Source organism: Poecilia reticulata, linkage group LG21 (assembly GCF_000633615.1).
Source record: "Poecilia reticulata strain Guanapo linkage group LG21, Guppy_female_1.0+MT, whole genome shotgun sequence".
Classification (NCBI taxonomy): domain Eukaryota; kingdom Metazoa; phylum Chordata; class Actinopteri; order Cyprinodontiformes; family Poeciliidae; genus Poecilia; species Poecilia reticulata.
Window position 1 is genome coordinate 17266533 of NC_024351.1, and position 14661 is coordinate 17281193.

The following is a 14661-nucleotide window of genomic DNA, read 5'->3' on the forward strand; positions in this document are numbered from 1 at the left end:
TTTTTTTTTTTTTTTTTCAGATAATGACTGAAATTGTAAACAAACTTAAACTCTGGAAGAGGGATTATTTTACATTTATGCTGCAGTGTGCACTCTGTTGTATGGTGTTTAAACTTCGTATAACCACTAGGGGGTGCTGCAGACCAAACCATGATTTTAATTCTTGTAAATATCAACACGGTTATGGTGCTCTCGTAGCAGGAAACACAAACAACAGTTATTATTTCCATCAAACACACATCAAAAAATGTATCATAATTAATGAAAATTTGTAGCTGTATTCATTGATGTTACGAACTCCGCTCCACTCAAGGCAGGGCTGCAAAATACTGACGCTTTTGTCACAATTTGGACATTTTCACTTAGGGGTGTTCTCACTTTTGTTGCCAGCGTGTTTGAGTTGTGTTAAGGGGTTAACAGATTTACACTGTCAAACACTGACTTGCTTTGTACAAAAGTACATATCTTCAGTGTCCTGTGGAAACATAGCCTAAGAGATTTACAAAAATGTGACGGGAGTACTCACTTTTGTGAAATACTGTATGACCATAAAGAAGAAAAACAAATCAAAGAACCAAATCCTGAATAAGTGTTTAAGCCACCAGCTGACTTTTTTTCTTTCAGCTGACCAGATGTAATTACATTACACATCTATTTTTCCCCCCACAGCATTATAAACGTTTAAGTCCTGTACGATGGTGAAAGAACAAGGCTAAATTTACTGCGTAATACGATAGTGTGCCATTGCAGCCAAAAACGACTGACTCATATCGTCTATATTTTTAATCGGCTTTCAGACGCTTTCGTAGAATGGAGATATAAAGATACGATTTCTTAAGTGTGTTGGGTTGGGAATGACAGCAAACATCATTCTGCACTTTCGATGAACACCAAGGGTGCGGTGTTATTGACTTCACCCACTATTAAAAACATTTCCTCCTATTCAAATCGGGCTTATCTGCAATTAATTCCAAAACGAGTCATTTGCACGACAAACCGATGTGTTGGTAAAATGATCTCTGTGAATTTCATGTTGCATGTTGTTGTCGTCACTTTTGTGCAGTGCAAATAAATACTTTCCATCTGTTAATAATCCCCAGACAGACACGGTTTGGGCAAACCAAAACAAACTTAGTTTGTGTTGCATTGTGAGAAGCTCGTAAATTCCGCTTTAATCCTGTAACTTAATCTATGAGAAACTCTGTTTTTAGTTTGAGTCTGACTGGACTTGACAAGGAAGAGTGACATATTCAGTTAATTTTGTTCAATATGCCATCTGAAGTCCACATCTAAAAACGATTACACCTGCTATTAAAAGAGGATATATATCACGGAACGCTTTTGGGGGAAATGCAATGTTCTTGGTTGGGAAAAATGTTCATTCTTTATAACAAGAAAGTATGTTTCTCTGTGTTACCACTATCCTGTTTGAGATACATACATATATTCTAACTGTTTAAATACCTTTTGGTATTTATAACATTTTTGATAACTGTTATTGTAAAGGAACTTGAATGCATCATAGGGAAACGCCGCAGATCCGGAGCAGGGCGGTATGAACCAGTTCAAGTACGCAGCGGAAGCAACATGGAAAGTGTAGATAATGCTTTCAAAGTAAAAGTGAAGTAAAAGGTAAAAGTTTTTTTGTTTAGTTAGTCGAATTGATTTAAAACAGTACATTTATTTTATTTTATTTTGTTTTTCTTGCTAAAATTTCGTTAAGTATGAGCGTGGGGGTTAATGTTTCTTTGTTTTGTGTGTCTCTGTGTTGCCTTGTAATGGACTGGAAATCTGTTTAAGGTGTACCCCACGTTTTCCGTCAATGAGACCTGGAGGTAGGCACAGGGATGATTTCCTTCCTCTCTAGAAAAAAGTCTTCAATGGGCTTTTAAATTACTTTAAAATGTTTAAACGCCATCTTAATAAACACAACGTTCATATAGTGTAGAAACACATTTGTGAGCGTTCGGCTAGATTTTAAGTTGAAATTCATTCACCGGAAGTTTGTTGTTCGATTCGGTTCAATTATTAGATGATGATTATTACACATTCCGCGAAGAAGAAGAAAAAGCGGTTTGTTTCGCGTCTTCGTTCCACTGCTGGGGATAAACGTGGGGGATGGAAGGTTTTGATTAAGCGTGATCATTTCCGGGGCTCAAATCTGCTCTCGGAACATCTTTATTTGTTTTCGGTTAAAGCCGTCTTGAACTGAAGGATGATGAACTGAACGGCGATGGCAGTGGTTGAGGCAGCTGGTCCAAACCGATGCTACTCAGCCGGATAGAAGAACCGAGGTTTGCTGTGAATCCCTCAGCAGTGCCAAGAACCGGGCCGGAACTTTAGGACTTAAGAAGGTAATGGATATATCCGGGTTTGCAAAGTTCTCTGTGATGTGTTTTCCAGCCGTTTCTATTTTCGCTCCATTTGGTATTGTATATAACTGTACAATTTGGATGCGACGTGTTTGTCTGAAGCTGTTGGAGGAGTTGAGCTGTCATGAATATTATTACTGGGAAAGCTGTTATTTTCAGTCTGCAGTAGACACGTGGCCAGTATTGCAACGTCTCTGTCCTCTCGGTGGTCTTATTGGGGAAGAAAACCGAGGTTGTTTTACTTAAACCCTGTTCTTGTCTTGCAGCCTTTTTGCATCGCCATTGTCCGTGTTTGCCCGTTTCAACTATGCAGACCAGCCAGGTGAACTTGACTATCAGGGGAGAGACCACTCCAGGTATGTCTGAATTTACTCTGGTATTTTAAACAAAAAACCCTAAAAAAAAAAACCCTACTTTTAAAAAGCAGAAGGGTTGTTGTTTTTAAAACTTCATGGCTCCTACACAATAATTCTCCTGATGTCAGGCTGGGGGGGGAAAAGACCAGAGTAAAAAAGAATAATTGAGCAAAATCAACAAAAGTGTGAAAGGATACAAGGAAAAAAGAAACAAATATTTAAGGACACACTTCCAGGCCGCATAGGAATAATTTAGAAATTTTACTTTAGTTGTCTTATGTTTGAACACTCCCTGCTCTTCAACAGATTGTCTGAATAAATCCTTTTTGTTTTCTGAGAAAATTACAATGGTGTAGGGCTGGGCGATAAACCGAATTCTTTTGTTTTTTTTGAAGATTTCATTTTGGGAGTAACTGTCACCACGCCTGACATTTAAAGCTTCTATTTATGAGGACTTTAAATTCAGGTCAACTATGTGAGTAAAATATTAGGGGTGGGCTAAGGTTTTTTTCTTTCTTTCTTTTAATTTCTAGAAAAAACTCATAATAATATCTGAGTAAAGTTGTTATATTAGGAGAAATGAAGTAGGAATTTTATAAGAACTCCCAACATGAAAAATAAATGAAAATGCAGGACTTTGAAATGATTGTGCAAACAACTGTCTATTTCGAAAAAAATAACTACACTAACTGAGCTGGTCGCGTCACCTTCTGATAACTCTTGAACTTTTTTTTCTCCTTGAAACAACTTTTATCTTGAGCTTTTGACTGTATTCTTGTAATCAAACAACAATTCTCATATCTGGCCCTGGTACTCTGTTGTATATCTCACAGAAGGGATGACTGAAATAAAAACACTTTTTTTTTTTTTAAAGATATTTTCTGTGATTTGTAATTTGTCTTTCAGAAAAGAAAAACGAGCAAAGAAAAAAAATTTAATAATTGAAATCGGATCTGGTACGAAGGAATCGGATTTAATTTTTAATCTATGTCGCCCAACTCTGCAGCATTGAAGAACTTTTAGTACAACGTGCTTTCTATTGAGAAAGTAATAAATACAATAGCATCTATCGGCAGTCATGACGTGCTCCATGTCTTTATTTATCCCATTCCTAGGTGAGGTGATTGCTGTTGTCGGCAGCTGTGAGGCTCTGGGAAACTGGAGCTATCAGAAAGCTGTGACTCTTCATCCTCTTGGCGATGAAAGGTATGTGAATCAAGATTACATCTTGATTCGTTTGGAAGTTTAATAATATGTGCATTGTATATAGCTTACCTTAAACCCTCTCTGATGTCTTGATTTAATCACAGGCACACATGGGCAGTGACGATCTCTGTACCCAAGGGGGTTGTTTCCACGTATCGTTACTTTAAGGGCTTCTTCCTGGAATCAAAGGTGAGTTTTTTTTCTTTGGTGTTTTTGTGTCAGGTGCACGTACGCTTTTATAGCCGTCGTAGTTGATGCTTTTCAAAAAGTTTTTTTGGGGGAAAAAAAAGGAGCTGACGAGGTTTATATTTCTATGTATGCTCCATTATATTCAATCCGGTATGACTTCATGACATAATTTCTACTTTGGCAGACCATCAACAGAGATAAAGGCAGTATTTTATTACTACTGTATGTCGAATTTATTKWTTTTTTTTTTTTTTTTTTTTTTTTTGCTCAAAGTCACCACTAACTTGAAATGGATTCCTCCTGACTTGGAATGAAACGATGTAAGGTGGTAGGATTGTTGTCAAGTCCTTTTATGTCTGTCTCTGTTTCACACGTGGCAGTGCTGACAGCGGTTTAAACACCGGATCCAAGATAGAGTTTTGTTGTTCCTTTTTTTTTTTTTTGGTCGTTTTATTGTCAACGGTGGAACTTATTTTTATTTAAGACTTCACAGAATTTTATTAAGTTTTCTTACTCTTTGTGTATGATATCTCATTATGTTAGGTCTGTGTTGTTTCCTACCAGTTTCTGCATTTAAAAGTGGTGTTTTGACTATTCCAGCAGTATAGCAGGGTGAAGTCACTTTTTCTATACTTTTTTTAAAGAACCTATCATTTTTGAACTTATAAAACTAGTGGCTGAAAATAATTTCCATATACCTGCACTATTGTTGCTTAAGTACATAAAAAAAAAAAACATACTGTATTTTCCGCACTATAAGGCGCATTGGATTATAAGGCGCACCTTCAATGAATGGTCCATTTTAAAACTTTTTTCACATATAAGGCGCACCACATTATAAGGCGCATAGAAAAGACGCTACAGTTAGGGTTGCCACCCGTCCCGTACAAATGTGGATGTGTAATAATAAAGTAATGGTCCCCGAGTACTTTATATAGTAGGCTGCCCCAGTCATTGTTTCACTCATGGTGTTGGTGTTGCGATATTGTGCCCGACTGCTTTCTGGGTAACACAGACCAACCGACACGCTGCCGCCGCAGTCTCTGTCTCTCTTCCCCCGCCCGCCCTCCTCGGTCGGCAAGGAGAGCCTTCCGCGACTGGGCCGGGGCGTGGCCGGATGACGGTCACCCTTCTTCGCTTGCGCACAGCATGTTCGTGAAGAATGTGGTGCTAAATGATCTGCAGGCGACCTGATTATCAGGTCCGTAGGTAGATAAGTCAGTCAAACTTTATTAACAAACCAGGGTTCTGACAACTATCCCAGCATGCACTGCGTGCTTCTTCTACCGGCGAAAATGAAGTTGGCAGCTCCTTACTGTAGTTGCTAGACCTGTTGTGGCTCAATATTGGTCCATATATAAGACGCACCGGATTATAAGGCGCACTGTCGGCTTTTGAGAAAATTTAAGGTTTTTAGGTGCGCCTTATAGTGCGGAAAATACGGTAATCTGAACAAAGATACAATGCTAGGATTTAAAAAAATTTTTTTTTGGTATCCTTTCACTAACAAATCCACCTTTCAGATTTCAACCCGCTGCCTGCGCTTGATCCAGCTGGCGGATTGGCGACTGTACGAGCTCTAACCTCTTTCTGGCTCTCTGGTCCAAAGGCGTCTTTGCGACCAGTTTGAATGGTAGTTCATGTGTATCTGACTTGAAAATCCTAACATTGTACCCAACGTTGGAATTGCAGAGTGCGGGTGGCCCATGTCAAGTGATAGTCAATTTATGGGAGACCCATCATCAGCCTCGCACGATGAGCCCCACAGGTATAAACCAACAACAACAACAAAAACAATTTGGTTTTGGTTGGTAAAGTCTGTTGTACTCAAACCTCTAATTCCTGATCCACTGTAGCTTAATCCACTCAGGAAAGGTTTTTTTTTTTTTTTTTGGTTAAAGTTTCAATGAACTGCAAAAAAAAAAGGTCATTGTAATTCCTAGCTGTCTGCTTTTTTTTTTGACGCTGTGTGGATGCTTTGGGAGGGATTGGTGAGAGCGCTTACTTGGTAGTCTACAGCCACAGAGGAAAACACTGCAGTGCAGCAGAATCCATGGCCTGTTATTCTAGGTCTTTTTAGTTAGCCAGCCATTGTGTTGGGTTTTATGCAAGCAAAAAGCCATTTGAACATGAGCCAGATAGGAAGAGTAGCTGCAGCCACGTCCACACCCTGCTCGGTGTCTATTGAGTATCGCCTTGCTACTTGCTGATGTATCCTTATTTTAATTTGTCTGTTAGTTTTACAGTAACCTATGCCGTATGCTGACTTTAAATATAGAAGTTCTTATTAACATAAATCGATTTTTTTAAGTTGAGGCAACTCAAATGCAGAGCGATTGAATCCGACTTTTTAAGAGTTAAAAAAAAAAATGTTTTCTTTAACTACCAAGGTTGCTCTGGTTTGATGACCTCAACTGATGTTGTATTGCAAAACCATTAAAAAAAATTTGTTTTCTTTTTTTCTTCATTTGCAGTTGCACAGCAGAACATTGACGATGGGGAATTTGGATTTCACAGTAAGTCTGCTTACTTTGATTTTTGAGTATTGGCATAAAGGGAGCTGAATACAAATAAAGGAGACACTTTTCAAGTTTGTACCATAAAGCCACGTATTATCTTGCTTCAATTTTACAATTAAGAACTACTTTTTGTAAGTCCAACGCAAGTACCGCCCAATGAAACTTGGGATTTTTGGTTGTTTGGTGACGAGATGAGGAAAAGCTTCGTTCACGATGGAGGAAGTCTGTGCGCTGCTGCCTCAGTTTACAGGCCGTCTGTCTGCGCAGATGGGGTGAAATGCGTTGACTCAGGATGGCTGACATGCCAGACGGACATTCGACTGCGCTTGCACTATTCCAAGAGGCCTCCCGTGTCCATCACCAAGAAGAAATTCAAGAAGTCCCGTTTCAGGTGAGGATGCCACAGAGTTCAAATTTAACTTGAGTACATCATGAGACGTTCCAAACTACTGACCCGTTACATAAGCGTAACAGGACGTGCATGCAGTTATATTTAAAATGGAGCAACACTCTGTCAGGTTTTGATTTATTTTTTTAATTCAGTGTGTGATTGTATTTTGACATTTTTATTTTGCATGTAGGATTAAACTTACGTTAGAGGGTGTTGAAGAAGAAGAGGAGGAGGAAGAACAGGAACTCAGCCCTTCCTCTTGGCACAAGATGACCACAACTCTGGAAATCAGTTTAATCACTGCCAACGACTATAAGTCGCGTCACTCTCAGCCAGAGTGCGGCTACGCCCTGGAGCCCTGTCGGTGGACAGAGTACAGCATCCACACCATGGACCCGGACAACCTGGAGCTCACTTTCGAGTTTTTTGAGGTACTTCCACATTCTGATAACTCCGCGAAGAGTCGTCAGAATGTGCTGTAGAGCGTATAGTGACCCGGATTGTGATTGCAGGAGGATCTGGGCGAGCACGTGGTCCAGGGAGACATCCACCCTGGACACGTCGGGACAGCCTGCCTCCTGTCTTCCTCGTTCTTGGAGAACGGCAATGACACGGGCGTAGCCACGCTTCCCATCATGGGCCGAAACTCCAGGCAGACGATCGGGAAAGTCAGAGGTGACGGTTCTTTGAAAGTACTCGGAATATGCTGCGCATCCTGATTTTTGTCGAGTCCAGCCTCATTGACCGCAGCTTATGCCTTCAGTGGATTACCTGGTGATCCGCCCTATCCAGAAGCTGCAGTGCGACATGAGCTCGTCGTACACGAAGCACTGGAAAAAGAGAAGCACGGTGGACGTGGGTCACAGAGGAGCTGGAAGCACACACGCTGCCAAGTGAGACCGTCCGTCAATCTTTATCGACGGCAGAAGTAGTTTTTGTATCAAAAAAATATTTCGAATCCACTCAATTTGCTAGTTTCAAACGTATAATTAATTGCGTTCCACAAAGTGAGGAGGAGTCTCTGGATGTGGAAAAATATACACGGGTTCAGATGTCTCATCAGTTGCTCCTGTTCTTTACAGACACCACAAAGTCCGGGAGAACACGATTGCTTCTTTCAAAAGCGCCGCCAACCATGTAAGTCAGCGAGACGATCATCTCAACAAATCCAGCCATTTGCAGAACATTGAAATCTTCAACGTGTTTGAACGTGCAGGGTGCAGCTTTTGTGGAGTTTGACGTTCATCTCTCCAAAGATTCGGTGCCGATCGTATACCACGATCTAACATGTTGCATCTCCACCAAGAAGGTCCGTTAAACGTCTTTTTCTCTTTTTTTTTTTTTTTTTTTTTTTTTTCTTTCTCACAGTCGTAGTAGCTTGTGTGACGCTAACTGTTCCGTTTCTGACTTGGTAGAAAAATGACCAGACTCTGGAGCTCATTGAGGTCCCTGTCAAAGACCTGACATTTGATCAGCTGCAGCTGTTGAAGGTAACTAGACAAGTTTGTTAGAGCGCCTGTAGTCAATGTGCTGCCATCATTCTGTTTGTCTGGATGATTGTTGAAGTGAATTTCTGTCTGAGAATATAACTGCACTAAAAGGACCTGTTTTAAAAACTATCTTTGCTTGATTAGCGTCTGTTATCTAACAACTTGTAGGTTTTGTGGTTGTTCTGGGTTTTATTGTGATTTTTAGCTCTTCCTGTGTTTTGGTGGTCGACCCAGAATGACCCTGTTCTTTAAACAATATTTTCTCAGACAGCTGGAAGGTCACCAGACCGGGTCTGACAGAAAATCTATCGAAGATGCCTTCGTACAATCCTTTTGAATTCAGTTTTAGTGATTTTTCTTCTGGTAGTTAAGCAGGATTCCTTGACCATCGACTCAACAATTATAACAATGTATATATATATTTTTTTGTTTTTTGTCATGTTAAGATATGGCTAAGGTATTAAGTTATGCTGCTTTGTGCACTGAAGATTTTTTTTTGTGTGCGTGTGTGTGTGTGTGTGTGTGTGTGTGTGTTTATCAGCTGATTTAATCGTTGGTCTTATGATCAGAAAATGGTTAGTAGGAAGTGGTTAGGGTTATTACAGTAATGTTCGATTGACAATTCTCTAGGTCGGGAGCTGACGATTGTTTTAGTGATCGATTTTATTTGATCAATTATTCTGATGATTAGTCAGATTAAAAGTAAAAATTGCTACATTCTGTAGCTTTTTCATTTAACCACTTAAGCCTTTTCATGCGATATTAGAAATACTTTATAAGATGCAAATAAACAACAACAAGCATCTTTTTTTAAAATAAGAGAACACGCATCTTATTACCTAAAATCCAACAACATATTCCTGTAGAGTAACCTTGATGATTTGTGGCAAAATATGCATTTGCAGCTAAAAAAAAAGCACTTCTAACATCAGCAGGTGAAAAGCTCAGCCCTTTCTGCTTGACTTAACATCAACACAGCTCCGGATTGACCCGATGACTGTTTTTTGGGATTAACCAATCAATGGTTGATTAGAAAAAGGTGTTATATTTGAACCAGGTGAGTCATTTGAAGAGTTCTTGGTAGATCAGATGAAAATATCAACAGCGGAAACGACCTCGTGGATCATTGATGACATGAGTAATATGTTTCTTCTTTCTTTAACAGTAAAGCATGAATATATTTGTTTTTTTTTTGTTTTTTTGCCCAGCTGGCCCATGTCGCTGCAATGACAGGAAGTGATCACAAAGGTAAGCAGTTCCTCACCACTTTCTTTTTGTTTTGTTAGAAATACAGCAAAGATTTAATTAGCTTATCTACCTAGTGCTGTTTACATAATAGTTGAGCCGTGTCATAGGAGGCGGTTTTGACCGTGCCATGCAGTGCAGAGGTCAACATACGGCAACCTGAGATCTTTATTAAATCTTAAATGCGCCCGTGTTTGTCGTCAGAAAAGACCGAATATCTATTTTTTTCACACCTTTATGGTAATCTGTTTTAGAGTAGTTTTTAATGCTTCCTTCAGGACTACAGCAAAATCCATGGGCTTAAAGAGAGGAAGAATGATCAAATCTATTTTGCAATACTGACTCAATCACAAACGTCTGGACGTTTGAACTTGGAAAAACATTTGATTGCACATACCTCACAGACGTGGTAGAAAAATCCCCCTTTGTAGTGACTCCAATTCACTTCTGCTTAAAGGCTGCTTTGTTTAACTGATGTTGCTTCACACAAACGAGGAACGGCCGATATTGCGTAATCGTTTGGACGACGTGTGAACGCTTCCCCCCCCCATTCTGTTTGTTTTTTAAGATCTCCTGGAGGATGAGGATGAAGTTGACGAACATCAGCCGTTCCCCTCATTATCACAGGTAAGGCATGTTGTAATGATCATTTTTGACCTAAAGGCAGCCCACATCTGACAGTAGCCGCCTTTCTCTGTGCGCTTTCTCCAAAGATTTTCCAAGCCGTCCCAGAAAGCGTTGGCTTCAACATCGAACTGAAATGGATCAGCCAAATGAAAGTACGTCTTGTGAACCAGACTTTGAAACAAAGTGTAATCGTTGAACATAAGCTGACGTCTCTTGTTGCGCCGTTTCTTTTTTTCACAGGACGGAACGTGGGACGGGAACCTGTCCTCGTATTTCAACATGAACACCTTCCTGGACATCATTCTCACCTGCGTTCTGCAGAAGGCTGGGAAAAGGCGGATCATCTTCTCATGTTTCGACCCAGATATCTGCACCATGTAAGTGCACGCCGTTGCCGCTCGCGTTTACAGTTGAAACATCGCGTCTCATTAACAATCGCTGTAAAAGCAGAGGCACTTCAAATATATATTTTTTTCCTTCAGGTGCCACCTTCTGAAGGATCTATTTAAAATGCTTAAACTGCCCGTGTAATCTGGTTCACAGGGTGCGACTGAAGCAGAACAAGTACCCCATCCTTTTCCTGACTCAGGGCATTTCAGAAAAGTACCCCGAGCTGATGGACGTGCGCTGCCAAACAACGCAGATCGCCATCAGCTTCGCTCAAAGCGAGAACATCCTGGTGAGTGATTTTTATTCTCTGGAGGTTCAATAATACACTTAAGGGGAAAACTGCAATCTTCTTATTTGCTGGACTTTGATGTTTCGCCCTCGCAGGGAATCAGCGCTCACACCGAGGAGCTGCTGAAGCACCTCAACTACATCGGCGAGGCCCAGTCCAAAGGCCTGGTGGTGTTCAGCTGGGGAGACGACAACAACGAGCACGAAAACAGAAGGAAGCTGAGAGAGCAGGGCATCGACGGGCTCATTTACGACAGGTGAGGTTAAAGTTTAACATGAGTTTACGGTGATGATTAGCAAAGATCGCAGTTTGTTTGTTGTTTTTTATGAAGATAAGATTCAGACAGTGAATCACTGCTGCGTTGGTGTGAGTCGTTGAGATTACCGTCTCCACCCAGGAACGGCGAGTTTAAGAAATGATTGCACACGGCTCCAACTCTGCCAGATTGCAAAGTTATTTTTTGTAGCACGACAGCACAGGAAACATGATATGCACAGTTTGTCAGACCGGCCATGAACGCTTTAACAGTAGGTACTCCTCGACATAGGATGTTATTTTAACATTTGTGCTTTATTTCCAACGGTAAACGCCTTACAAATTTATGCACTTTTCCAAAATCACGTAATGGTTAGGGTAGGTTCTTTATATAATTGGATTTTACTGTTGTACTAATACGTTATCCTCATATTCAGAAAGCCACTATATATGCTACGGGCTGCTATGTTTCAAATTTCCATTTATTTTATTTTATTTTTTTAAATGCAGCCTCGCTTGAGTAGCAAAACGTTCTTTGCCACACTTATTTTATTTTATGTAGGTTAAGGAAAATCCTGTTGCTAAGCAGCCAACATCCAAGTGGCTGCTCCCATTCTTCCTGGTTTACATAAACAGGGTTGTTTATTATCTTTTTCAAGGATTACATACTTATGTAATCCACTGGCAGTGTTTTGGATCATTTGGCACCTGTTTGTCTCTTTGACTGAAAAGGCTCGATTGTTTATTGACCAGTCATAGCGTGAAATGAACGAACGCGATGTGCCAGGACTCTGTTATGTAAAGTATTTGAAGTTGAACAGATTCCTCTGCTTCCGGGGGGGAGAACTGCTGCATCAACAGCAGAGCCGACTCGCCAGGCAGTTTTACTTCTCTGTGTCTCCCGTGCTGTGTGACATTTGCTCTATATTTATGTCTGCTCTTCGGCCCAGATGTTTGCAGACTTCTGCAGAAAGCAGAGGGAATCGTAGGAACCGGAACGTTTTCATGTGTTACAGCAAAAAAACCAAAAAAAATAAAACCAATCTCTTACATCATTGTGATAACTGCCTCTTTTTTTTTTACAGAATTTGCGAAAGCTTGCTGCCATATTTTGACTCGAGTTCTTCAGATTCCTGTAATGTCTCTCTCTGGTTCCTGTTTTTTTTGTTTTTTTTTGTTAATTTACTCACGTTGTCCCGCTACGCTCGTCTTCGGTTGCTCGTCCTACATGCTACCCGAGTGAATCCTGCTCATCTAACGCTGCCGCAGCACAGCAGCGTTTCTTGACAATGATACATGAGGCGGTTGACTTATCGTATTTCTTAAGACCTTGGACGATGATATATATATATATTTTTTTAGTTTTGAAGCGATTTAAAAAATTCTTCTTCCAAACACACTTGTGTTGTCTTCGATTGGTCAGCTGCCATGGTTATCATTTTGAAGCTTTTTTTGTTTATTTTAATGATCACAAGGACCCTTCCTGTTACCGTCACATCTGCTTGAGAATGCTTTTAAGTTCCTCCGTTTTTATTCTCGCTGTCGTTTGTCATGATTTTTCAGTTTGAATTTGTATCTAAAATTGGCACAGAGAGCGAATGGCTTTTTTTTTTTTTTTTCTGCATGAAACTAAAGATTCTGAATGACGGACTGCTGCTTGTAATCGGATTTACAGAAAGCAGACTTGCACCAGTGTTGCTGCAGCAAACCATGTGTGCTCACTTGCAACTGGTCAAACTGCCTCGGATGCATCTGCAGGACTTTTATCTGCTTAATTGCAGGCGGTACAAAAGCTAATCAGCCAAATAAACCAGACATAAGATGCCACTTAGTCCAGAGTAAACCTGCTAATCCCGGAATGCTATTAAAAGTTGTCATTCCAGCTTCATTCCTGCTGGCAGAACAGCAACCAGTGCAATCACTCACCTGCTTTAACATGCATGAGAAACGATGGGTGATTTACCATCAGCTTTTACAGAAAATGTAAGACGATAGTCAAACTGGCCAGCTTGCCTTTTTTTATTTTTCTTCAACTTTTCAAGATATATGATTGTTAAATCTGCCTAGCAACAGTGTAGATTCATACGAGTTGCAAATTTCACCAATACTTGGATGAATTTATGTAAAGCAACGACATTGTGTTTTCCTAACAATCTAAAGCAAAACTATTTTATGTAGCACAACGCATTTGTGAGGATTTTCTTAGAATGTCGGGAATGATTGGGAATTGATCCTAACTCCACAATTGTTTCCTTCTTTCCTCCACTCCAGTATCTGCGATGCTCAAGGAGAGCAGCCAAACATCTTCCAGGTAGAAGAGCAGCACTCCCTGCAAGAGGTCATTACAGAGGAGACCCTAAAGAGCTCCGCCTGCTCCTGTTACTCCATTCCCTGCTCCGCCGTGCCGTGCGTCGCCCCCACGTTCCACCACGGAAGCGTGGAGTCCGATTCCGGGCTCAGCTCCTCGTAGAAACCCGACCGCGTCGACGTTTCACGACGTCATTTTTGCACGCGTCCTTTGAGGTTGACCAAAATGCGATTGGTTGATAAAATTAACCAAAAAAAAAAAAGAAAATTTACAATTGTTGGCTAGATTCATTCTTCTATGTCCCACACGGCCCTGGAGTTAAATGGAGCCACGTTTGGGAAATTTAGCCAAAAAAACAACAGTAGTCCATGCAGGTGTACAAGTTTGTGGTGGATCAAAGTGAAATTTAATGCAGATGAGACTTTACATGCTGAAATAGTTTGTTTTTTTTTTTGCTATTTATGTGCCATCATCCTTTGAACAATAGAATGGGAAAAAAAATGTGACAATGTGTTTTTAGAAATCAGTGGAGTGACGGGTCGCATTAGCATTCTGCAAACAGTGCTGGTTGCCAATATTTAATACCCTTTTTTTTTTTTCTAGTGGAGCAACTTGATGCACTTTAAAAACCACCTTAGGAATAATTAAATTCCTCTTAATAAAGTGTTATTGAAAGCACTTGTTCCACTTTTTTTTTTTTTTTTAATGGCTTTAAGCTTTTATTGACTTTAGTTATTATCGGCCATTATTCTGCATTGCATATTGTATGTACTGTATGATTTAGCTTCATATTTACTTGAGGTAAGCAGATGAATGTTTTTGCAACAGTGCACATGTAAACCACAGCCTTATGGGGGATTTTGTGTTGTTGTGCTTTGTTTCAGCATGAGCAATCTGTCACTTTGTCATTTCAAATAGACTTGTGTAAAAATTCCCACCTCCTGGTGAATCTGTTCCACCGGTTATCCTCTGGTTGGGCTTACACAGCTTTGTAATATGTTTTGTACAGAACCCGTCTTATGAT

At 40.2% G+C, this 14661-nt stretch overlaps 1 protein-coding gene across 2 annotated transcripts; it reads left to right on the plus strand.

Annotated features, from left to right (window-relative positions):
- The first annotated feature begins 2003 nt into the window (after positions 1 to 2003).
- On the plus strand, positions 2004 to 14568 carry gpcpd1 (glycerophosphocholine phosphodiesterase 1). 2 transcript variants are annotated; one of them, XM_008398305.2, is made up of 21 exons: positions 2004 to 2354; positions 2639 to 2728; positions 3844 to 3934; positions 4039 to 4123; positions 5816 to 5891; positions 6598 to 6639; positions 6910 to 7033; positions 7224 to 7464; positions 7546 to 7708; positions 7797 to 7926; positions 8116 to 8170; positions 8250 to 8342; positions 8449 to 8523; positions 9732 to 9771; positions 10337 to 10395; positions 10482 to 10547; positions 10636 to 10772; positions 10939 to 11074; positions 11170 to 11330; positions 12415 to 12464; positions 13601 to 13733. In XM_008398305.2, the coding sequence occupies exons 2-21, from the start codon at positions 2680 to 2682 to the stop codon at positions 13642 to 13644; spliced, it is 1917 nt and encodes a 638-aa protein (XP_008396527.1). In that variant the 5' UTR covers positions 2004 to 2354; positions 2639 to 2679; the 3' UTR covers positions 13645 to 13733. The 2 variants fall into 2 exon arrangements, with proteins under 2 accessions (XP_008396527.1, XP_008396526.1); XM_008398304.2 differs by lacking the exon at positions 12415 to 12464 and having other exon boundaries at positions 13601 to 14568.
- The last annotated feature ends 93 nt before the right edge of the window (positions 14569 to 14661 follow it).